Raw genomic sequence first — 23694 nt, 5'->3', positions numbered from 1 at the left:
AGGGCATCTAGGAACAGTAGGACTGGAAAGTCCTGAAACAGATCCTGAAAGCCTTGACAGGCATAACTCTCACAGATTTCCGGCCAGATTTTATGTGGCTATCATTATTTGCAGTTCCTGTATCTTACAATGCAATAGATTCTGAACAGCAGGATTGAGGATTTCACAAAATTGTTGTAACTGAGATAATTACATCTTGCTGTTCATCTGCAGTGGTACTGACTCAAGAATTACAGTCTTTTGAATAATAGGCTCATATTTTTCAGGGAGGGAATACAGAGAATGTTGGTTCACTGATTGTTTCCTTTAAAATGATTCTTGATGCACAGAGCTTTCTGTCTGTGGTATGTTCATGTCAATGCTTATGATGCCAATTGTTAAAATCAGAGCCTTTCTCTCACAGGTGATGGTGGCTATGCGAAAGATGCAAAGATGAAAGCCCCTTCCTCCTTAGCAGTGTCGCCTGATGGTACCCTCTATGTGGCAGACCTGGGAAATGTTCGAATTCGTACCATCAGCAAGAACCAAGCCCACCTGAATGACATGAACCTTTATGAGATTGCTTCACCTGCTGATCAGGAACTGTACCAGTTCACTGTAAACGGAACCCACCTACACACCCTGAACTTGATAACAAGGGACTATGTTTATAACTTCACCTACAATTCTGAAGGTGACTTGGGTGCAATTACCAGCAGCAATGGCAATTCAGTGCACATTCGCCGTGATGCAGGCGGAATGCCCTTATGGCTTGTGGTGCCTGGCGGGCAAGTATACTGGCTGACTATAAGCAGCAATGGAGTCCTGAAAAGAGTGTCAGCCCAAGGCTATAACCTGGCCTTGATGACCTATCCAGGAAACACAGGGCTTCTGGCTACCAAAAGTAACGAAAATGGGTGGACAACCGTTTATGAGTAAGTTTCTAATTCTCAACATGGGCTTTGTTAGGTTTTTATTTGAAATTGTATTATACTGGGAAAATGCCTTAGTAATTGCTGGGTGTTGCATGTTTTTTTCTCCTAACAACCACCATAAAAAAATGAAAAGTCAAGGAGAAAATTTTACCTAATTCCTAGAATTCAGACCCATTTTTCCAGAGCAGTTTGCAGAGCATAATAATAAAAACATAGACTGCATGAAGGAAGACTCAAGTGTGGCACTGTAGGAGACAGGAATGAGGTAGAAGTACAAGTACTCAAGAAATTTACAGCATCCCGGGGAAGACAAGGTATAATTTCATTTAAATAACAAAACTAGAGTATAGTTCTAAAGCAGCAAAGAAGCAGTGTGACTTAACAAGTATTTATTGAGCCCTATGGGGTTTAATGAATGAATAAATGATTGTGTGCCCAGCCCAGCCCAACTCAGTATAAGTTGCTGTGGGAGGTAAGAGAGAAGTTCAAATACAAGAAGTGGACCCTGGAAAGCAAGGGAAGAATTATATGGGGCAAATGCTGAATAAGAGAGGCTCCATTCCATTGGCTGCTTCTGTAAAATGAAGAGCCAAATGCTCTGTATGGGATTGGGCTTCCTCAGGGTCCCTGCACAAGTTGAATAATCCAGCACATTTTGGCATTTACAGACTGGAACTGTGATAACTTTGTTTAATGGGGAACTAACACAAAGCATGTCTGGCAGCAAGCTACTAGGAGGTGCTGTAACATGGAAATAGAGACCATTGTCCTTGCCTTTTAAGGCATGGATGACCTTGTTTGCAAGTCAGCCCATCTAGAAAGCTGTTCTGCTGGCGCTCGGGAAGCATTTTCCCCACAAAAGGAGTTGCTGAGTTTTTAACCAGTATACTGAGTGAGCTAATCCGTGGAATCTGAATTCAGAGTCTGGAATGGCATCAAAGTTGAAGAATGTGAGAAGTGATGTTAAAGTATAAGGGGTTCCAAGTGTGACTATTTTGGGAGGATATAGAGAATATGTCCAGTCCCATGAAAGCCTCTTGAAGAAAGGGAAAAAACAATTGGCCTTCAAGTTTTGGATCATTTTTCAAAGAAATGCCATCTGTACAAAAGGCCAGACAGCTATTTTACTTTCACTTCGAAAAATGTATTCAGTTGTTTCTGTTGCAAGTCTTCCTCTATTTTTTGAAAGTAATTCTCTTACATCTTAATAAGAGTAATAAAAGCTACAGTTAGCTAAAGATTTACTAAGTGCCAGGTACTGAGCTAGGTGATTTACATATGTGACTTTATTTGATCCCCATAATAACAACATGGGATAGGTGCCCCTAAGTATGCCCACTTTATGGATGAGAAAACTGAGGGACAAGATAGTTAACTTGTCCTGATTCACATAGATACCCAGAATTGAACCACCAAGAGCCTGTGTTTTCAAACACACTACCCTTAGAAAAGATAAAATTTCTAATGAGAAGTTTTAATGTCTTTTTTAAAAACTCAAGCCAGATCACACTGCGGCTGAAATCAGGCAAACAACTATTTTGAAAGCTAATGGTGGAATTCAGTTCCCCAGCAAGAAATGGCTGAAGTATTAACTAGTTTTCAAAAGAACCAGTTCAACCATTCATGTGTTTATTCAACAAATACATGAGCACCTACTACATACCATACAATGTTATAGGTGCTGGAGATACAGGTATGAACAAAACAGATAAAAATCCCTACTTTTATGGAACTTATATTGTACTGGAGGAAGATGAGGAAGATGTATACAACTTCAAATGATGATAAGTTCTATGGAGAAAAATCTAGTAGAGTAAGGGAGATCAAGTGGGTGGAGCAGAAGATGTTTTTATTTCAGATTGGGTCAACAGGAAAGGCCTCACCAAGAAGGTGACTTTTGCATAAAGATCTGTAGGAGATGACAGTAAGTCAGTCATACGAATATCTGGAGGGGTGGGGAGTGGTATGAGGGGTATTCCAGGCAAAGGGAAGAGTAAGTATAAATGCCCTGCAGCAGGAGCAAGCCTGACACATTCAAGGAAGAGTAAGGCAGCCATTGTGATGGAAGTGGAATGACTAAGGATAATGAGGACATGAAATCAATTAAGTAACCAGAACTACTTCATGTAGGGCCTTGTAGGCCACTGTAAAGACTTTGAATTTTACTCTAAGAAGTGGAGCCACTGGAGAATTTTGAGTAAAGAAGTGATATAAGCTGACTTTCATTTTTTTAAAAATCACTCAGTATTAAAAATGGACTGTGTAGTGGAAACAGGGGAACCTAACTGGGAAGCAGGAGGAACTATTGCAATAATGCAGGCAAAAAATGATGACTTGGACCAGGGAGTTGGGCCAGTAAGAGGTGCTAAAATTCTGAATATATTTTGACAGTAGAGCTGTCAGGAATTACAGAAAGATTGAGTATTGAGTGTGGGAGAAAGAGCGGTTGGAGATACCTCCAAAGTTTTTGGCCTGAGCAACTGGTTTTCATTTACCAAGAGGGGAAGACTATACAAGGAACACATTATACTGGAAGGTTATGAGGTGGGAGATTGGGAATTCAGTTTTGAATATGATCAATTTAGTTAGGCATCTAAGTGTAAATATCAGGTAGACAATTGGATATATGAGTCTGGGATTGAGGAGAGAGGGTGGAGAGTGATATTTGAGATGTACTAGTGTTTAGATTGTATTTAAAACCATGAGATGGGATGAGATCTCTCCATGAAAGTGAGTATAGACAATGAAGTAAAGAGATCTGAAGACTGACCATGAAGCACTCCATGTTTAGAAGTGAAGATATGGGCCGGGTGCAGTGGCTCATGCCTGTAATCCCTACCTACACTTTGGGAGGCTGAGGCGGGTGGATCACCTGAGGTCAGGAGTTCGAGACTAACCTGGCCAACATGATGAAACCCCATCCCTACTAAAAATACAAAAAATTAGCTGGGTGTGGTGGCGGGTACCTGTAATCCAAGCTACTCAGGAGGCCTGAAGCAGGAGAATCACTCGAACCTGGGAGGTGGAGGTTGCAGTGAGCTGAGATCGCGCCACTGCACTCCAGCCTAGGCAACAAGAGCGAAACTCTGTTTCAAAAAAAAAAAAAAAAAAAAAGAATTGAGGATATGAAGAGGAACCAACAAAAGACACTGAGAAGGAAAGCCAGTAAAGTGGAAAGAAAATTAGGAGAGTGGGATGTCTTGGAAGCCAACTGTGTTAATCTGTTTGTGCTGCTATAACAAAATACCTTATACTGAGTAATTAATAAAGAACAGAAATTTATTTTTCACAGTTCTGAAAATTGAGAAGTTCAAGGTCAAGGTGTCAGCAGAGTCAGTGTCTGGTGAGGGCTACTCTCTGTTTCCAAAATGGCACTGCCTACTGAGTCCTTGTATGACAGAAGGTGGAGAGCGAAAAGGGACCTAGCTGGTTCTCTCCAGTTCTTTTGTAAGATTGCTAATCACATTCATGAAGGTAGAGACAACATAACATGATCTAATCACTCCCTAAAGGCCTCACCTCTTAGTACTATCACATTGACAATTAAGTCTCAATATTTGATTTGGAGGGGACCAATTCTGACCATAGCACCAAATAAAACAGGTGATTCCAGGAGGAAAGAGTCATCAGCTGTTCCAAATACTCCTGATATGTAAGATGAGAACTTATAATTGATCATTTGATTTAGCACTGTGAAGAGCAGGCACTGTGACACATGGGGGACCAAAGCCTGAGTAGAATATTCTCTTAAGAGAGAATGGATACACAAATGCTCATAGCTACATTATTTATAATAGCTGAGAAATATAAACAACTCAAATGCCTATCAAGTGGTGAGCAAACAAAATGTGATATAACCATGTCATGAAATAGTATTCAGCCATAAAAAGAAATGAAGTTCTGATACATGCTACAACATGGATGAACCTCAAAAACATTATGTTCAGTGAAATAATCCAGAAACAAAGGACCCTTCTGATTCCATTTATATGAGATGTCTAGAAGAGGCAAATCCATAAAGACAGAAAATAGATTAGTAGTTGCCAAGAGCTGGGGAGAAGAATGAATGGGGGGTGACTGTTAATTCATATGGGGTTTATTTTGGGGGTGATAGAAATGTTCTAGAAGTGGTGGTGATGGTTGCACAACATTGCAAATGTACTGAAGGTCACTGGATTGTACAATTTAAAAAGGTGATTTTTATGGTGTGAGAATTATATCTCAATAATAATAATATAGAATGACTAGGAGGAGAGAGGTTGAGACAGTGAGTAAAGAACTCTTTTGAGAAGTTTTGCTGTAAAGAGGAGCAGAGAAATTAGAGCTGGAGGAGAAAAAGAGTAAACAGAACAGTTATTTAAGTGAGAGAAATAACAGCATATTTGTATACTGATAAAAATGATCTAATATAGAGGGGGAAATTGATGATGCTGAAGAGAGAAGATAATTTTGTTGTCATATCAGTTTGTGTGCCTGTTTTCCACTGGCATCAGATTGATGCAGGCACTGTGTGGCAGGCAAGATTCTCATGGTGAATGGGGCCCAGGCCTGTAACCAGGATTTGGCCAATAGTGAGTGAAAAGGTATCAGCTAATATCATTGTTGAGTAGCCGATCTCGAGCCACTAAGCTATGAGGAACACAGACATCCACATGGGGGTGGTCATGAAATTTTATGGCCACCCACATATACACCATGGAATACTATGCAGCCATAAAAAAGGATGAGTTCATGTCCTTTGTAGGGACATGGATGAAGCTGGAAACCATCATTCTCAGCAAACTATCGCAAGAACAAAAAACTAAACACTGCATGTTCTCACTCATAGGTAGGAATTGAACAATGAGAACACCTGGACACAGGAAGGGGAACATCACACACCGGGGCCTGTTGTGGGGTGGGGGGAGGGGAGAGGGATAGCATTAGGAGATATGTAAATGACGAGTTAATGGGTGCAGCACACCAACATGGCACATGTATACATATATAACAAGCCTGCACGTTGTGCACATGTACCCTAGAACTTAAAGTATAATAATAAAAAAAAAAATTATGGCCACAAAGAGACGTTAGATGTCATTTTACAAATGAAGAAACTGAAACCCAAAATAGGGAAGTAACTTGCCCATTCATATGCTAGTTGGCTTATCTAGAGTCAGGTCCTTGACCTTCTATTCCAGTGTTCTTTCCACTGCTGCCACACTGCCTTCCAGAAAAAGGAGAATCATGTGGGCTTACGAGAATGACCATATAAAATCTAGAGGGCTAGAAAGTTTCCCTCAAGTAGCAGGAAAAGATGAATAGGGTAGCACCAGGAGATGAAAAGGGAGGCTGAATAACCATTTGTTCTTTCTCCCACCTTCTTAACTCCAGTCAGAATTATATTGAAACTCTCTTGGTCAAATAGCATCTGTTGAAAGGAGAAGGTACCTCTTCTCCTGACACAGTCTATTCTGGTGCTGAACAGCAGTCCTTAACAAAATACAGCTCCTGTCCCTTCTTGCCTGTAAACAGAAATGAGCAACTTTCCAGCCTTCATAATGTGACTAATTCTTCCTACAGTCTTGATACAATATCTGACTTTTTTCACTTTTGTCCTCTAGTGCTTTGGCTAGTTCTGAGCACCTTTCAGGTTTTCTCTTGTCCTTCTGAAGTTGGAGAACACAGCATTTGACCTACTCTTCTAGTCAGGGTCAGAGCAGTGCTAAGGTTGGTAGAAGGTTGCCATACCACTGATACCAGGCCCTCCTAAAAGAACTCGAGTAATTCCCTGAGGTAAAAGGGAGGCTTCTTTGTGTGGACAAGGGGACAAATTGTTTGCAAAGGTGGAAATAGAAATTCTGTTCTGAGATGAGCATGAGAGAAACAGAAGTGCAATTTGGCAGGATGGAAGACTGCAGTGTAAAGATAGCCCAGTCAGTAATCCATTCAACTTTCTATTATCTGCAACTATCACGAGGAAAAATGACATAGATGACCCTGAACAGTGGATAATCCAAATGAGATTTTAAAATGCATCTTGTGTAGTGGTAGTGCATGGACTTTTATTATGTAGTGTGATGTTGTTTATATAGTTCACTGATTTTCATAATTCCATTTGACTTGGACCAGGATCAAAATTGCACACCCCAAGTGTTAGTATTTGATGCATCACTGCCCATGAGTGTCCCAAGTGTCAGGGGGAAAAGCTGACCACAGAGAAACAGCTAACGAGGAATTGATTGTCAAGGCAGGAATACTGGCCCGAGGCGGCACGGGTGGGCTCCTAATTGTAATAACCATGCAGCAGCTGAGATCTGAGGGAAGGGCCTAGCAACTCACACAGCAGACAAGCCATTCTCCACAAGGCTGCAAGAGTAGCCAGGTTGCCCTTGTTTGTTTCCCTGGCAAAGGATTCTGCTCCACTAAACTGAAAAGGTCCCAGACTAAGGCCAAAGCATCAGTCATGTCACTGCTGCTGGTCCATTCTGAGTTGACAGTTCCTCAGGCCCCTTGCCCTTTGTGGGAAGCCCTCCCACTCAAAGGAGACTCTCCATTTACATGATCTCTTGATCCTTGGTCTTCTGCATTCTCTGTTTCCAGACTTTATTAACACATTCTCTCCTCCCATTAAGAAAACAAAAAACCACCACAACAACAAAAATGCCACCCACTGACAAGTTGGAGAAGCCTTCATAATATCTCTGGGTACCTTTTAGACTGTTTTACAAATGCCCAGTTTTATCATGGATGGCTAATGACAGATTCCCTCTTCTCCCTTATAAGATCAGAAGGGGTAGGGGGCAAGGTAAACAAACCATGTCTCTGGGTGAGATATTTGCCTGGGGATAGGATGTGATTCCCATGCAGAAATGCTTATGTAATGATCAGTCATTCCAAACACATGTGATGTTTCCAATGCCTTCCAGAATCCCAGAGTAGAAAAGAAACTAAGGCATTGTATAGTTCAGCCCGATGCCTCCAGGCAGGGGAATGATTTCAATTAAACAAGAACATAGAAATGTTGACTATTCCTTCAGATCTTTAGAAATAGAGACTTGATACCCTTGCTCAGCCACTTCTCCTTGTGCTTTATGCCCTTAATAAGGATCAAGAGTGGGTAAAACAGAATTATCGTGGGTATTTCTGGGAAGAACTGAAATAAAGATGGCGAGTGAACAGAAGTAACAAAGGCTGGTAGGGAAGTTTAGCTGAACTCCATAGCACATCTGTGTAACCTGAGTGTGCCCTCCCAGAAGCACTATCGATGGTTCTGTCTGCTCATTGGCTGTCATATCCACCCCCATCCTTTTTTTCACTAGCAGCATCCTATTTATACTCATTCAACAAGTACATGGAGTGAGAATCTACTCTGTTCCAGACACAGAGAATATAAAAATGAATGAGACACTGTGTCCTCCCTCTAAAGATGTGAGAATTGTACAGTCTAGCGGGGAAGACAAATCCCAATGATAGGCAATCACAATATATTTAACGAAGGCAACAGACCACCATCTTCTCTTATATGAACTGAGGCTGCAGCCTCCTAACAGTTCTCCCTGCTCCTTGTCTCCCCTTCCAAGACTCATTGCCACCAAAACACTGTTTGGATCATCCTTTCATCCCCTTGAAAAACTGTCTACGCTTCTTTGTTGTCTAAGCCTTATCTCTCACTACCCTCCTAGAGGAACCTTGTGCTCCAGCAATGCTGGTCCCCCAGTAGACATCCCATCAGTCAGCGTGCCTTTCTTCATACCTCTATTTGGAATGCCTTCTTCCCCTCCCCAATCTCTACCTACCTTCTAGGATTCAAACACCACCTGCTTCTGCTCTTCCTCCTCCTATTCTGCTCAGCCCAGAAATGACCTCTGCCTCTTCTGAGATTCTACAGTTTCTTCTTTACAGAAATACATGGCAATATTCTGGCATTAGAGTTATTTGTGTGGATATCTTATCTGCCCTACTAGACTGTGAATTTCATTCAGCACTGTATCCCTGGTCCCTAGCACAAGACTCTGATATTTATTGAATGAAGGACAAATGAAGATAGAAGGGCATTATGGACTTGGAACTGAATCATAGGAAGCCAAAGGAATTTATTGGTGAGGAAAGAGGAATCTCATATTTCCTAAAGAATTCTTATTAGGTTGGTCAGCTTTCTGACATGAAAGTGTAAAGAAGGTCTGACTCTTTCATATTTCCTTTAAAAGAATAAGTAATGAATTTCTCTTCTATTATCTGCAATATTTTTTAAAAGCAAAGATGTAGGAGCCTCTAGTTTTATTCTCAACAGTTTAACTCTGGCTTAAATTGTCCTCAAAGGAAAGGGCAAGCTATCCCTTATGAGAAAATACCAGACCAAATATATTTTTAATCATGTGTAAATATCATCTCTCCAACTAAACTATATGCTTCTCAAGGACAAGAATGATTCTGAATTTTCTTTACAAATGTTTCCTTTGCTCTACTGGGGTGCACATGTGTGCACATGCACACACACACACTCAAGTGCACATGCACACAGCCTATGACAGTGCTGAGGAAAAGGGTGAGTGTACTCAATACTTAACTGGCTGGTGCCCTCTGGGACCATCACAGTGGAACTCTGTAAAATCAGGACATTAAGGGACAATTTGATATCAAATCTCCTCTTACCAAACCCACTTCTGATGACTATGAAGGCAACTGTCATTTCCTGATGGCACAATTCACCAGCTATAATTTGCAGCCTGGTTAGGTGAGTGCTCTGCCCTGCAGGCAGAGAGGGTGGGTTTGCTCCCATGCTGTGGCCTGAGGAGATCAGTTGGAGCAGATCGGCTTGTACTCTCTGCACCAAAGGATGAAGGCACCAAAGGGAAACACACAGCAGAAGAGATTTTGATTAAACTTGTTTCTTCGACATTCAGTCTGGAAAGATGCATTCCCCTGTGATGACGGAAAAAAACTCAAGTAAGCTATAGGAAATCAAAGTCTCCCTCTATTTCTTATCCACTTTGAGCAATCTTTCCAAAGTTGTAGGAATTACCCACTGATGTGTACATCTGCCTATTGTTCTTCCTTTGGAAATGACCCAACAGAAGAGAGGTGGGGTCTATATGTTTTGATTCAAGGCCATATTGAGCATCAGAGACACCACCCTGTAGATACCATCAAATGTGATTGCTTTAACTGTGACTAGCAGAATTGGGGTATGTGAGTGTGTTGGAGTTGGGGTGCTCTGTTTATCATGGAGTTACAGTCAAATGTACACATTCATTGGCCTCTCTGGCCACAGAAAGGAAATAAGGCAATATAACTTTCCAGCTACCCAACAACTGGACAGGCCCATGGGAAATATTCCCAACACCATTGCCTCCTTCACCAGAAAACACACACACGTACGCACACATACACAAACACACATACACATACACGAAGCAGTCTCCCAGCTAAATCTATCTGGGTAATTACAGTCTTATCTAGGAATCTTTAGCTTGCCTCTCTGAATATACTACTGTCAATATTGAAAGTAGGAATGGGTACAAAATATGTAGGAATATGCCTGTGCTCTTGGAAATAAGCTTTACAATGTTTAGGACAAAGAACACCAGTAACTTAGCTGAAAAGGTGTTTGGGTGGGTGGACTAGGAAACCAGATTTAGCCACAGGTCACTGCAAAGGTTCATTGGGAATTCTGACCCTTGTACCCCTATGCATGGATACCATGCTCAATTGGTATCTGATCTTGTCATCTTGCTCTGATGAGTGGATGCAACCACTGATCTTACCTTTATATGAGATCTTCCTTTAAAACAAGGGGCTGTGTGACTGAAGGAAACTGCCCCCAAGTTGCAAAGTCCATGTGGAACCTGCATCCACAGCATCTAAGATCAGCTTTCCTAGAAGAATGATAAAGAGTGAGCTTGCCAAAGGTTGAGGAATCCCTTTAGAAATCAGGAAAGGGAAACCAATGAGGCAAAGTTGCTGGTGCCTCATGTGGAACAGAGAGGAAGTGCCTGCATAATCCAGGTTGTTGGGGCCACAGTTCCCCTGATAAGAAAGGCATGCAGCAACTTCCCTCTGTCTACTGCCTGCAAACTCCTGCCTCCTCTACCTTGGTAGAATAATGGCTGGACATTGGGCCGGGTGTGGTGGCTCAGGCCTGTAATACCAGCACTTTGGGAGGCTGAGGCAGGGGAATCACATGAGGCCAGGAGTTCGATACCAGTCTGGCCAATATGGCGAAAACACGTCTCTACTAAGAATACAAAAATTAGCCAGATGTGATGGTACTTGTTTGTAATCCCAGCTACTCAGGGAGGCTAGGGCGTGAGAATTGCTTGAACCCGGGAGGCGGAGGTTGCAGTGAGCCAGGATCACACCACTGTACTCCAGCCTGGGTGACAGAGCAAGACTGTCTCAAAAAAATTAATTAATTAATTTTTTTTTTAAAAAGGCTGGATATCATTGTTTTCCTCCCCTGGAAGGAAGACCAAACAGACAAGGTTGGGGCTAAAGTGGGTATTCGAGCCTTCCCATGCTCCGTTCTTGCCAGCGGCCTGCTTCTCATAGCCACAGAGCCCCACAGCAAGCAGGACATGGGCAGTCTTTGCAGAGGGAAGGATTTTGCTATTAAACCCAGAAGCAAACAGCACTCTTCAGTCTTTCTTTGATAATGAGTCCTTAGCTCCATAGTAGCAATGTGCCAACCATTTTGGCTGAAATCCATTTAAACAAAGGAGACACCCAATTTTAAGGCTTGGCATATCTGTGATGTCAATAACCTATTTGACTCATTCTATTCACATATGTGACTGTTTTAACTGATAGTGTATACGTGTGCACACACACACGCCCATGTATATGCAGAACTGAACTTTAGGTGGCATTATATATAGGCTCAAGTTCAAGTCTGTCCTATAAAATACAGTCCAACCACTTTTCCCAAGCCTTCCAAAGGCTGGTATAGTTATTAAAATTTGAGCAACTACCCAGGCTGAGTTCTTTAGAATATAATGGATTAATACTGAATTACTATGCCACTTTGTGTACTTGTTGGGGGAGGGATTAGTACAGCCAGTCTCTACCATTCTGTCCAGGCTGAATCCTGCTCATTTTGGGTAAAAAGAATATAATTGTTTAACATTTTAAAAGGCAAATAAAAGTGCTTAAATATTTTGTAATTTGGAACTTGAAAAGAAAACAGTAATGGGTTTCCAAGTGCATGTCTTTACTTTTAATGAAGTGTTTATTTTTCATGGTTCTACTGGCAATAAAAGAACAGCTCCACATCAAAAGCCTTCAGGGAAGCAGTTTTCATTTGGAGGACAGTGAGATTGCCAATAATTCTGATTTTTTTTTTTTTTGGAAAAGTAAACTCCCTAGACTATATTTCTAGATATAGGTTATAGCCTATTATCCCTTTTTTGTCTCTTACTCATGTAGACAAATTACAAAACGTTTAGTACTATACTCTAAAAAGATTTTTAAAATTTAAGTGAAATCAAGATCAGGGGGCTCCAGAATGTTTTAATGAACATGTTTCCATTATCCTCTGTGCCTGTTCATTTTGTTGGAAGAATGATTCATTCATTTCAAATTTGGCAACTTAAACAGCAGCAAATTATAATTTTCCCATCATAACGCAAAGTCAGTATATTGGCTTCTCAGCCTTTGAGGGCCCTTTTGTACCTTCTTTTGCTTTGCCAACAGCACCCTCTGCTGGGCTTTGTAATCCATCACATCTCATGGGATCGACCCAAATTGCAAACGGAGGCCTCCCTGCAGCATTGCACACAGCAGGACATGATTCATAAATCAGTGTTCCACCCTGGTGATTCATTACCAGATATATTTTTTCTGTAAAACAGCACAGCTCAAGGAAGTCATCAAGAATTCAGAAGCTGCAAAAAATACCTTCGTTTGATTAATCATCTCTCTGACCTTTTTCTTCTTATTGAACAAGGTTAATAATACTTGTTATCACTCAAAGTTAAATGGTATTAGCTGCCAAGTGATTTTTATTTTGCAAAGGCCTGTTATCACTGCCGAGAGGCTTCAAAGCTGGATTGGTTACATTCCTCAGGTATGACCCCGAGGGACATCTGACCAACGCAACGTTTCCCACTGGAGAGGTCAGCAGCTTCCACAGTGACCTGGAGAAGCTGACAAAAGTGGAGCTAGATACTTCCAACCGCGAAAATGTCCTCATGTCAACCAACTTGACGGCAACTAGTACCATATATATTTTAAAACAAGGTAAGATTGTTTCCAATGATATCCGTCTGTAACAGCCCCTATCTCAACATCCACCCTAAAACCTGTGTACACCATTCGTAAACAGAATACACCTCTAGCTGAGAAGACGTACTCTTCCTGTTTTCCAGCTATGGAAGTTGAAACACAGACAAAATTCACACCTTTTACAAGTTCTCATATCAACTTTGGGCCCATCTCTGTAGGAGTCATGAGGTTCAATCCCTGCCAAGTCTGCTCTGCTATCAACTCATTTCCCAACACCCAGCTGTTTGCAAAGCTCTTTCAGGGTCTGGCTAGGTTATATTAAATAACTGGAGCCTGGGCTCCAGCTGAGCTTAGCATTCTAGATCAATGCCAACATGGGTGAAGAAAAAGGAAAATCTTAGGATACAGACCAAGCAAGAATATAAGTGAAATGAGAGAATTAAAAATTCATTCTATTTGAAGACAGAAAAGTAAGGAAGAACAGAAGAAGAAAGGAAGGAAGGGAGATAGGATTTGGAAGGAATGTCTTAGAAGCTAGAGGAGAAGTGCACAAAGAGAAATTGCTTTCTCTCTGCCCTGTCATTAAGACCTCATTCTGTTGTTAGGTGGTGAGGCCAGACACTCTAAGAGGAATAGTCCCAACTTTTGTTAGTGGTATTTTGTGGAGTAAGCAACTGTGATGGTGGCCCCAGGTGGTAAGGTGCTAAGTTGAACTTCATACTCTTCTCATTCTAGCTCCCAGCATGTCAAACTGAGGAGGCTGATCCAACAAGTCAGTGAGGGAGGGAATTCTTTAAAAATGAAAAAAGAAAAAAAAAAAAAAAACAAAAACAGCCTGCAGTGTTAGACAAGAGTCTTTTATCCAAGAAACAGATACTCCAGCTGTGAAAATAACAAGACACAAATGGATAGGGAACACGTTTTCCTGTCAGAGCGGTAGTCTAGCCCAGAAGGCAGTTAAGACCACAGCACCCCACCTACTTATCCCTTCCCAAACATGCCTCCTAAAACTAAACCTGTCTCTTTTCTGCTTCCTGCTCTTCCCTTCCTTCCCCCTCTTCCTCCTTTGCTCTTCTGTCTACAGAAAATACTCAGAGTACCTATCGGGTGAGTCCAGATGGTTCCCTGCGTGTCACTTTTGCCAGCGGAATGGAGATCAGCCTCAGCTCAGAGCCCCACATCCTGGCAGGGGCAGTCAACCCTACCCTGGGCAAATGCAACATCTCATTGCCCGGAGAGCACAATGCAAACCTCATCGAGTGGCGGCAGAGGAAGGAGCAAAACAAAGGCAACGTTTCGGCTTTTGAAAGGAGGCTGAGGGTAAGGCTTGAGTTTATACAAGATATAGAACTTTTATAGTTTTTTTTTTTTTTTTTTTTTTAACTGCAGAGCCTCCCTAAACTGAAGTCCCATTTCTCCAAAGCTTTTCTAGGTGACTGACTGGCTTATATGATATACTAATTCAAAAGAGGGTGCTAATGGCCGATAATGGTTCCGTATCCTTAAATGAGTATTCTAATAGGAGCTTTCTTTGTCATTAGCCAGCTAAAGTGCTCTAATAGTAGCAATTTCAGGCACCAAGAAAGTCTGGCTGAAGAAATGTGTTTAGTCAAAGGAGGCCCTCCAGCACCCCTCCCAGCATGCCCTGGAGATGCTTATCAGGCTCACTGAGTTGACCGAGGTCCCTGCTTTTCAGGTAGCTCTTTGGAAATACCTCGCAGGTACACACAAAAGGATGTGAGACAAAAGGCAACATTTGGGCAAAGGCAAGTTAAAAGGAAAAATCAGTGAATTATAGCATTGCCATGAATACATATCCAGGGCCAGAGGGATAAAGGACTGGTACTAAGATTGGGCTGAGGTTCTCAGAGCTGCCTGGAGGAAGTTATAGATTAGGGAGTTTTAAAGTCCTTACCAAGCACAGTTCACCAGAGTTAACCAAGAGACCTCAGTCAGCTTTTCTGCAGCACACAAAGCCTACAATCGCCATAGCACTTTGTCTACCTGTCTCCTCTTGAACATTAACCAGTGTTAGGATGATGTGGCCAACTTTCTACATGTAGTAACATTCAGTATCTGCTCTAGAGCAACTGCCAGCCTGTGGGAAATAATCACTCACTATTGAGGCCAGATCTGTTTTCACCACCTGTGTCACGCCTGACATACCGGGAAGGTTTATGGTATATATAAAGTTTCGGTGCAGCAAAAGGAATAGCGGTCGAATATAAAATTTTCTTTTTAATTCTCAGCAAGGCAAGTTACTTCTATAGAAGGGTGCCCCCTTACAGATAGAGCAATTGTGAGCACACACTTGGACAAGGGAGGGGAAGGGGTTCTTATCCCTGACGCACGTGCTGCTGTGTCATTCCCCTATTGACTAGGGTTAGACCACACAGACTAAACTAATTCCGATTGGCTAATTTAAAGAGAATGACGGGGTGAGTGTTTTGGGGGGAGTCAGGGCAGAGCAGATAGCAGGGAATGTGAATGAATTAGGGTGGAGCAGGTGATCAGAATGAGTTAGAGTGGAGCAGGTAATCGGAATGAGTCAGGGTGGAGTAGGTAATTGAAAAAGGTTGCTTTAGGAGGAAGTTATGTTTAAAAGTAGAAGGCAAAGAATTGAACATACTGACATATTCATTCTTTGAAAAGAAATTTAGAACTCATACCTAACATTTACATTTTCTTTACTCACAGTAAAAATTTGGTAACCTTAAGGTTGTGGAAGTGCAACCACCAAACAACCACCCAATTCCAGAGACAGGCAGTCAAACCAGTCATATGGCTTGATATGAACAAAATAATTTACAGCAGTGCTCACTTTTCTTTTTCCTTTTTTTTTTTTTTTTTTTTTCTGTTTGATATGGAGTCTCGCTCTGTCTCCCAGGCTGGAGTGCAGTGGCGCAATCTCGGCTCACTGCAAGCTCCACCTCCCAGGTTCACACCATTCTCCTGCCTCAGCCTCCCAGGTAGCTGGGACTACAGGCACCCACCATCACGCCCAGCTAATTTCTTTTTGTATTTTCAGTAGAGATAGGGTTTCACCGTGTTAGCCAGGATGGTCTCGATCTCCTGACCTCATGATCCACCCACCTCGGCCTCCCAAAGTGCTGGGATTACAGGCATGAACCACTGCGCCCAGCCAGTGCTCACTTTTCAATCAGTTCTATTGGTGACACACAGTCACAGACTTTAGTGGGTGGTTATTTTTGTTTGGTTTTGTTTGTTTGTTTGTAAAAGCTACCGAAGTTTTTTATGTGCACAAGTCAATTTTTATGTTTCGATTCTATTGACAAGTTTTTAACGGAATGTTTACCAGCTATGCCACTGAATGGAGAAGTGAAACCAATCCAAATAGTCAAACCTCTGCATGGGTAGCAGTAAAGATTTCTATCGGAATTCTTTGAGAAATAGGACCTCCTGGGTAGAACCCTGGATGGGGAAGTTAGAGAATCTGGCCTTGATACCCTATTTTACAAATGGTTTAAGAAATGCCTTCAATTTTTTTTCACCTGCAAAATAAAAGTGTACCTCTAGAGAAAGTAAGAATTATTTACATGTGGCTTATCGATCTCACAGACTCATCACAGAAAAATTGTATTGGATATGTGATTTCTTAGTGCCTCTCCCAGCTTATAGCCTCAATAAAACTTTCTGAACCAAATCATATACTATGTGACTTTGGGATTTTTCATTCTTTAGGATAACTCATCCTATATTATGTGACCTTGGTAGTTTCCATTTTCTAGAACAACCCATCCTGTTTTCTGTCCTCCATATGCACAGATAATGGAGAGAAACTATAAACTGTAATTTACAACCCATATCCCAAATTGTTCTTAATGCTGAGAAACTAATGGTCATAAAACATTTGGGAACTCATTAGTGTTAAGAAGTAAAGTGTTTAGTTAGTACTAATTATAATGTGACCCATTTCCGATCCTGTGGCAGAGTTGAGCAGATTTGTGGACTGGATTATAAGGGCAACAAATTCAAGGCCTTCTTCTCTCTATCACTTCTAGGCTACTCCCTGAGGTCCTGTGACTGAAAAACGAGGCCCCTTATTGGTCAGGTGGTGTTACCATGCGTGCCCCTAGAAGTCTAATAACAATAACAATCATTTACGTATGTTTCATGCCTCAGAGTGAACAAAATGGTTTCATAGCCAGGATTTTATTTGATCACCACAGCCATCAACTGTTACTTTCAATTTACAGATAAGGAGACCAGGGCCCAGATAGGTTAAGTGATTTGCCCAAAGTCAACCAGCTATTAAGGATCAGAGCCAGGGCTGAAATGCAGGTCCTCACCTAGCATGGCACTCTTTCTACTGCATCACACTGTGCTGCCTTGTTCCTTAAAATAATTAATCTATAAATCATTGCCTCACTCAGTGGAGCTACCTTGGAAGGGCCTGACTCCTCATTTCAATGCTGACAAAAAGAGACAAATAATCGACTCTAATATACTGGCAAGTGTGGGAGGCACAGGACAACTGGCTGGCTTCCAGGCAGGAAAAGCATGAAGCAGGCAAAAAGAGGAAGGAGGTTGCTTAACTGGTTAATTTTTACCTGCTCTCCCCATTCCTAGTGATTTTTGTTTATGCTGGTGCCTCGATTTCCCCAGATTTGGCATTTCCAATTTAATGAAATGAATATGCTCCCAAAAGGGACATGTGAATCCAATTTTGACAAAGTAAATTCTCTTTCCCCACTGATGTTATTATTTCCGAGATGGTGTCCCTTCATTTCTGGTAGCTTTTCAAGGGACAAGCTGATGACAATTTTCTGTCTTCTTGGACCAAAATATGCAATGACCCATTTGTAAGCATACAAAGAATAAGCTTCTCTGATGCTCTCAAGTTCCTCAATGCCTTGGACTGAATCATTTATTTCTTCTAGTGAAGCTGTCATTTCAGAGTGAGGGCAGGTGGAACTATCAGAGCTATTGAGACAGAATTTCCAAGTCATACAACATAGAAACCCCTTCTGTACTGTGGGAAATTGGGCTCCCTTTTGAAAACCCACACAAAATTGTGGTTGTAATTTGCAAGTGTGCAGGCCATAAAGCATTAATTGTTCAAGGACAAAATGACAGGTTCATTTAAAGGCCCATTTGGTAAGATGATAGATGTCAAATGTTCCCAAAAGCTGCTGATCACACCTCCCCCAGACCTTTTAGCTGGAAAGAAAAAAAAGTCAGAAAAGGATAGACCTATCTTTGGAGAATAATCAGTGATTTTTTTTTCATACAAAGTCAGGATCCCTTTCAAGGTGAGGGAGGCAAACTGTTGGAAAACATGATACCCTGCTCAGCCTGAGCAGGCAAGGGATTTGTTACCTCTGAGCCATCCTTCACCAGCTCCATTAAGTGAAATAGGTCACATTAACATCCTGAAATTTCATTTATTTAAAAAATCCATTCCCCCCCAACCTGAGTTGTGTTTGACTCATCTTCCTTCTTGCAAAGCACTTTTGCATCTAGTCCATGTATCTGCTCATCTGCTGCATCAATCTGTCCCCATAAATACATTTCCCTGGACAATAGAGAAATTAGAGTGCAGATAACAATAGAGGCAATTGTAAGAGAATTGGGCATTCACCAAAAGCATACTGGTTTAGGAACTACATCCAGTTTGTACCTTGCTATGTCCATGGATAATAATGCTGTCATATGAGATTTATCCCAGCTTTGGATCCCAGAGCTGTTTATAAGATTTTGTAGACTGAGCTGTAAGGTTATAGCAAAATCCCTGAACTGCAGCCTCCTTTATTAAAAGAAAAACAATGGAGGGGGCTTAGCACTTTATGACCTAAATTATAAAATCAAGTAGGATTATTATGTGTTTACAAGTGAAATGAAGCAAGGACTTATCTAAAACTCTCACAATTTACTTTTTCCTCTACTCAAAGATAACTGAGAATAGGATAGGTTGGTTTTTAAATGAAACATATGTGTTCAGATGTGAGCTGAGAAGGAGAAACAAGCTCAGTTGAACACAGGGTCTCAGGCTGATAAATGATGGGGAATTGGTGGGGGCAGCCAAGAGGCTCTGGCCTCTCCCTCTATTCTCAGAAATTGCCTTGGTCCTCAGCTACAGGGTGCTCAGAGTTAGATTTTCATTCACTTAACACTATTTTAACTTCCTTCTCCTCAGGTTTGGTGGAAGCATTTATTTTGTGAAAATTTAGATAGGGAGTCTGACTGGAGATAGATTAATCAGATTAATCTATTTAAAAATATATCTGCAGTTTTCAGTCAAGTAACAGTGCTTTTCCCCCTAAGGATCCCCCTGCAGACAGGAGATTTCCCATGTCAAGGCTACTGGGCAGTATTGATTTTGGGGGTCCAGGAATTCTTGGGGCTTCCAAATCATAGAACCTGCTATATTTGGTTGTGTTTTTCTTTTTGTTTTTGTTTTTTGTCTCCCAGACTGGAGCGCAGTGGTACGATCTTGGCTCACTGCAGCCTCTAACTCCTGGGCTCGAGCGAATCTCCCACCTCAGTCTCCTGAGTAGCTGGGACTACAGGTGCATGGCACCATGCTAGGCTAATTTTGGGGGTTTTTTGTTTGTTTGTTTGTTTGTTTGTTTGTTTTTGTTTTTTGTGTGTTTTTTGTTTTTGTTTGTTTTTGTTTTTTGTGTGTTTTGTTTTTGTTTTTGTTTTGTTTTTTGTGAAGACGGGGTCTTGCCATGTTGCCCAGACTGTTCTTGAACTCCTGTACTCAAGCTATCTGCCCACCTCAGCCTCCTAAAGTGCTGGGACTTCAGGCATGAGTCACCACGCCTGGCCTATTTTTGTTAATCTTGGATCAACCTTACTAAGATAACTAGAAAGAAAGAATTATTTCATACACCATTTCACCTATATATGAGCATTAATTATTTGGTATAAAAAATTTAAATATCTGTTGTATGATTACACAGATGAATTGGTCAACAGCAAAGTATTCAAGCAAGGGCAAATTAGCTTAGAGAAAAAAAGGTCCAAGGTAAATAACATGGCCAAAGTTGGGTGAGAAAAATGAGTATGATTTTGAGGAAGAACTGGTATGCCCATAATTTTGCACTTTTCTCGTCTATAGAAAGAGGGACATGGATGGTGCATTCTATTATTAGCGGTAGTATGAACCATAACAACAGCAATTAGCATTCCTTAAAGCCTTACCATGTATACAGCCACATATTAACTCATTTACTATTTATAACACCTTGTCAGATGGGTTTATCATTATCATTCCCATTTTACAGATGAAGAAACTGAGGCACAGAGAGGTCACACAGCTAGTAAGCAGAGATCACAGGATTTGAACTCAGGCAGTCTGGCTCAAAAGACCATTTCCTAAGGTCCCTTCTGGTGATAAGGTTCTATATGTTGGCAAAGTAAAGGGAGTGTCTTGGTAGTTAAAAAATTACATTATTGAATCAAATTCTTCAAAATAATTAGAAACAACTAGTTGTATGTGATTGTAAGTTACAGTGGGTAGTTGGGTAAGAGTGAACAGAAGGGTTCCTTCTAACTCAAGCAGTTTTGTATCAAACATTATGATGATGTGATATAAACTTTTCTTATCTAGAAATCTACCACTATGTAAACAAACAATTGAAAATCCTGCATAAATGTCATACAATGATTCTTGTTAAATATGAAATAATTTTTAAAGAATAAAATGTCTAGAGAAATTATACATTTATTCCATCTATTTTAAAAAGTAAGTTTAGTCATCTTTGAAAAAGAAAGAAAAAAATGGGAATTCCAGGTAAAATATTAGAGGCTGATGCTAATACTGAATATATGCCCTGTTCATTGGTAGGCATCTCTGTGAAATAAAAGTAGGCTTAAGTAAGATTTTGATTGTCTACCAAGAGATACCAATAAAAAAAAATCTGTGGAATTAATGTAGTGATTGATCTCTAAAAATCAAATACTAATTACCTTAAACCTAGTGAGAGTAAAGTAGCATGTGGTACTTTTTAAGATCAACTGTGACTTTTCTTTTTTCTCTTTTTCTTTTTTTTTTTTTTTTTTTTTTTTTTTTTGAGACAGAGTCTCACTCTGTCGACCAGGCTGGAGGGCCGTAGTGCAATCTCGACTCACCACAAGCTCCGCCTCTCAGGTTCGTGCCATTCTCCTGCCTCAGCCTCCCAAGTAGCTGGGACTTCAGGCGCCCGCCACCATGCCCGGCTAAATTTTTGTATTTTTAGTAGAGACGGGGTTTCACCACATTAGCCAGGATGGTCTCAATCTCCTGACCTCGTGAGCCACCGTGCCCGGCCCCAACTGTGACTTTTCTATCCATTCTCACAACTTCATAAAAATTAAATGCAGGAGGCCAGGCACGGTGGCTCATGCCTGTAATCCCAGAACTTTGGGAGGCCAAGGCGGGTGGATCACTGGGTCACTTCAAGACAAGCCTGGCCAACATGGTGAAACCCCGTCTCTACTAAAAATACAAAAATTAACCGGGCATGGTGGCAGGTGCCTGTAATCCCAGCTACTTGGGAGGCTGAGGCAGGAGAATCCCTTGAACCCGGGAGGCGGAGGTTGCGGTGAGCCAAGATCGCACCATTGCACTCCAGCCTGGGCGACAGAGCGAGACTCCTTCTCAAAAACAAAAACAAAAATTAAATGCAGGATATTCCAAACTCTGACATGGCTATTTGGCCCATCTCACTCATTCACCTTCCAAGTTTTCAGCAAAAATTAAACAAGTAACACAGTTGTCTAGTGAGTTAAAATGCTAGACAGTGTCCTTGAAAATTCAGCCTTCTCCTTAAGGAGGGGAGAAAATCAACTGCAGTGATCATAGCTCAGAGTTCAGCACATTCACAGGTGTGGGTATGCGAGTGTGTAGTCAGTTGAACCACAGCAAATTGCCCTTTGTGTAGGTCAAAAACAGCTAAATATCACCAATTGCCTTTAGATCAACCTAGTACAATGTTATTCTTCTAACGGAATGACTTTCAAATCAGAAGGGTTGAAAGGATTTTCTCTTGAACAATTAGAACACAAAGTCCTCAGAAAGAGCAGGAAAGGGCTTTGCTTTTCCCCATATACCCTCTTTTCACAGGCCCTTTCATTTCTGCCAGCAACACTATTCATGGTTCTCCAGAGCACACTCTTTCCTCTTTCCTCTCTGGTCCTAGGATGAACAATAATCAAGCCTGTCTCCTAGTATAGCTGAAAAAAAAACTAAGGGAAACCAAAGGATGCATTACAGCATAGATCCATCTTTCCTTATTAAAAACCTATTACCAAACAGTTTTCTTACCACACCATGTAGCTTGTCAGTTGCCAAACTCAAAGGTTTTGTTCAATGCACAGCTGTCCAAAGATACCCTTTTTAACTTGGAGCTATTCCCAAATTTCAGTCTTTTTTTTTTCCTCCTTCTCTTTTCCAGGGAAAGGATTAGTGTAGATTGAATACTGAAACAAGAGTGGAAATAAAGATTGATGGTCCACACTTAGGTCAAGCGCTATCATCTTTCAGGAAAGCACTTGTATGAATGTGGAGCTTTCTCAGCCTTGCCCACCACCCCAGTAGTCGGTAGTGTTCAGCCTAGTTCTTATTCCTATCATAGAGTCTGGTGGCACATGAGTACTCAAGAAGGAGGTTGGAGGCCAGGCGTGGTGGCTCATGCCTGTAATCCCAGCACTTTGCGGGGGTGAGATGGGTGGATTGCCTGAGGTCAGGAGTTCGAGACCAGCCTGGCCAACATGGCGAAACCTTGTCTCTACTAAAAATAAAAAAAAAATTAGCTGGGCATGGTGGCGGGCACCTGTAATCCCAGCTACTCGGGAGGCTGAGGCAGGAGAATCGCTTGAACTGGGAAGTGGAGGTTGCAGTGAACCGAGATAGTGCCATTGCACTCCAACCTGGGCAACAAGAGCAAAACTCCGGCTCGAAAAAGATTAAACAAAGAAAAAAGGAGGTTGAGAGAGCTCAGCTGGAAAAGCACTCTCTTTGCCAGTCTTTTCACACATGGTTTCCCCAGGAGACTCAGAAAGGAACCTGTGACATCTTCAGTCCCTTCACTCTTTTTTAGCTCTTAGCTGAATTTTACATTAACTTCCAAACCTGACTTTGAAACTAGTGTTTCAGCAGCACTGGAATATCAGAGTGCATTTTCCATAAACAGAGAAGCACAGCAGCAGACGTCTTGACAGGCAGAGAAAGAAGATTAGGCAGAATTGTCCTCTGCTTGCTTTGTGGTGGATTTTAAACAGTGATCCCCGCTTATGTAGCTATAATGACTTTATAAAGAAATGTGTTCTTGAGTAGTAAACTTAATCTATCAGACAAATGAAACCACAAATTTAGTTGAACTGGAAATCACTTGTTACTTTGGCTCTTTAACTATCATTATAGCATAAATTGCAACACTTACAACCGTCTCTGGGAGTACATGGATATTTTACAGCTATTGTAAATGAACAGTATTACAGTTGGAGATATGTGGCTGTAAAACCACAGGAAGGGTAGTTCAAGAAAGAACACCTGGTTTCCTATAGTCTTCCAAGCCCGTTGTATCAAAAGACAGGAAATATGTGCTTTTCTTATCACCTTTTAGGTGCACAT

At 41.3% G+C, this 23694-nt stretch overlaps 1 protein-coding gene and 1 long non-coding RNA gene across 4 annotated transcripts in view; one reads left to right on the top strand and one right to left on the bottom strand.

Moving 5' to 3' along the window:
* The window catches only part of TENM1 (teneurin transmembrane protein 1), a 657629-nt gene that overhangs the window by 613829 nt on the left and 20106 nt on the right, over positions 1-23694 (top strand). For all 3 annotated transcript variants that reach the window (XM_030934095.1, XM_030934096.1, XM_030934094.1), the window contains 3 exons: positions 404-914; positions 12958-13130; positions 14200-14435. In XM_030934095.1, the coding sequence (XP_030789955.1) occupies positions 404-914; positions 12958-13130; positions 14200-14435 (920 nt within the window). The remainder of the gene's footprint in view (positions 1-403; positions 915-12957; positions 13131-14199; positions 14436-23694) is intronic.
* LOC115898689 overlaps positions 1-23694 on the bottom strand; it is a 40339-nt gene that overhangs the window by 1548 nt on the left and 15097 nt on the right. The window contains exons 2-3 of the long non-coding RNA XR_004058370.1: positions 10661-10771; positions 9549-9818 (exon numbers count right to left, since the gene is read on the bottom strand). This is a non-coding gene — a long non-coding RNA (uncharacterized LOC115898689). The remainder of the gene's footprint in view (positions 1-9548; positions 9819-10660; positions 10772-23694) is intronic.

Source organism: Rhinopithecus roxellana, chromosome 7 (genome assembly GCF_007565055.1).
Source record: "Rhinopithecus roxellana isolate Shanxi Qingling chromosome 7, ASM756505v1, whole genome shotgun sequence".
NCBI lineage: Eukaryota > Metazoa > Chordata > Mammalia > Primates > Cercopithecidae > Rhinopithecus > Rhinopithecus roxellana.
This window is presented reverse-complemented; position numbering and strand designations above follow the sequence as displayed.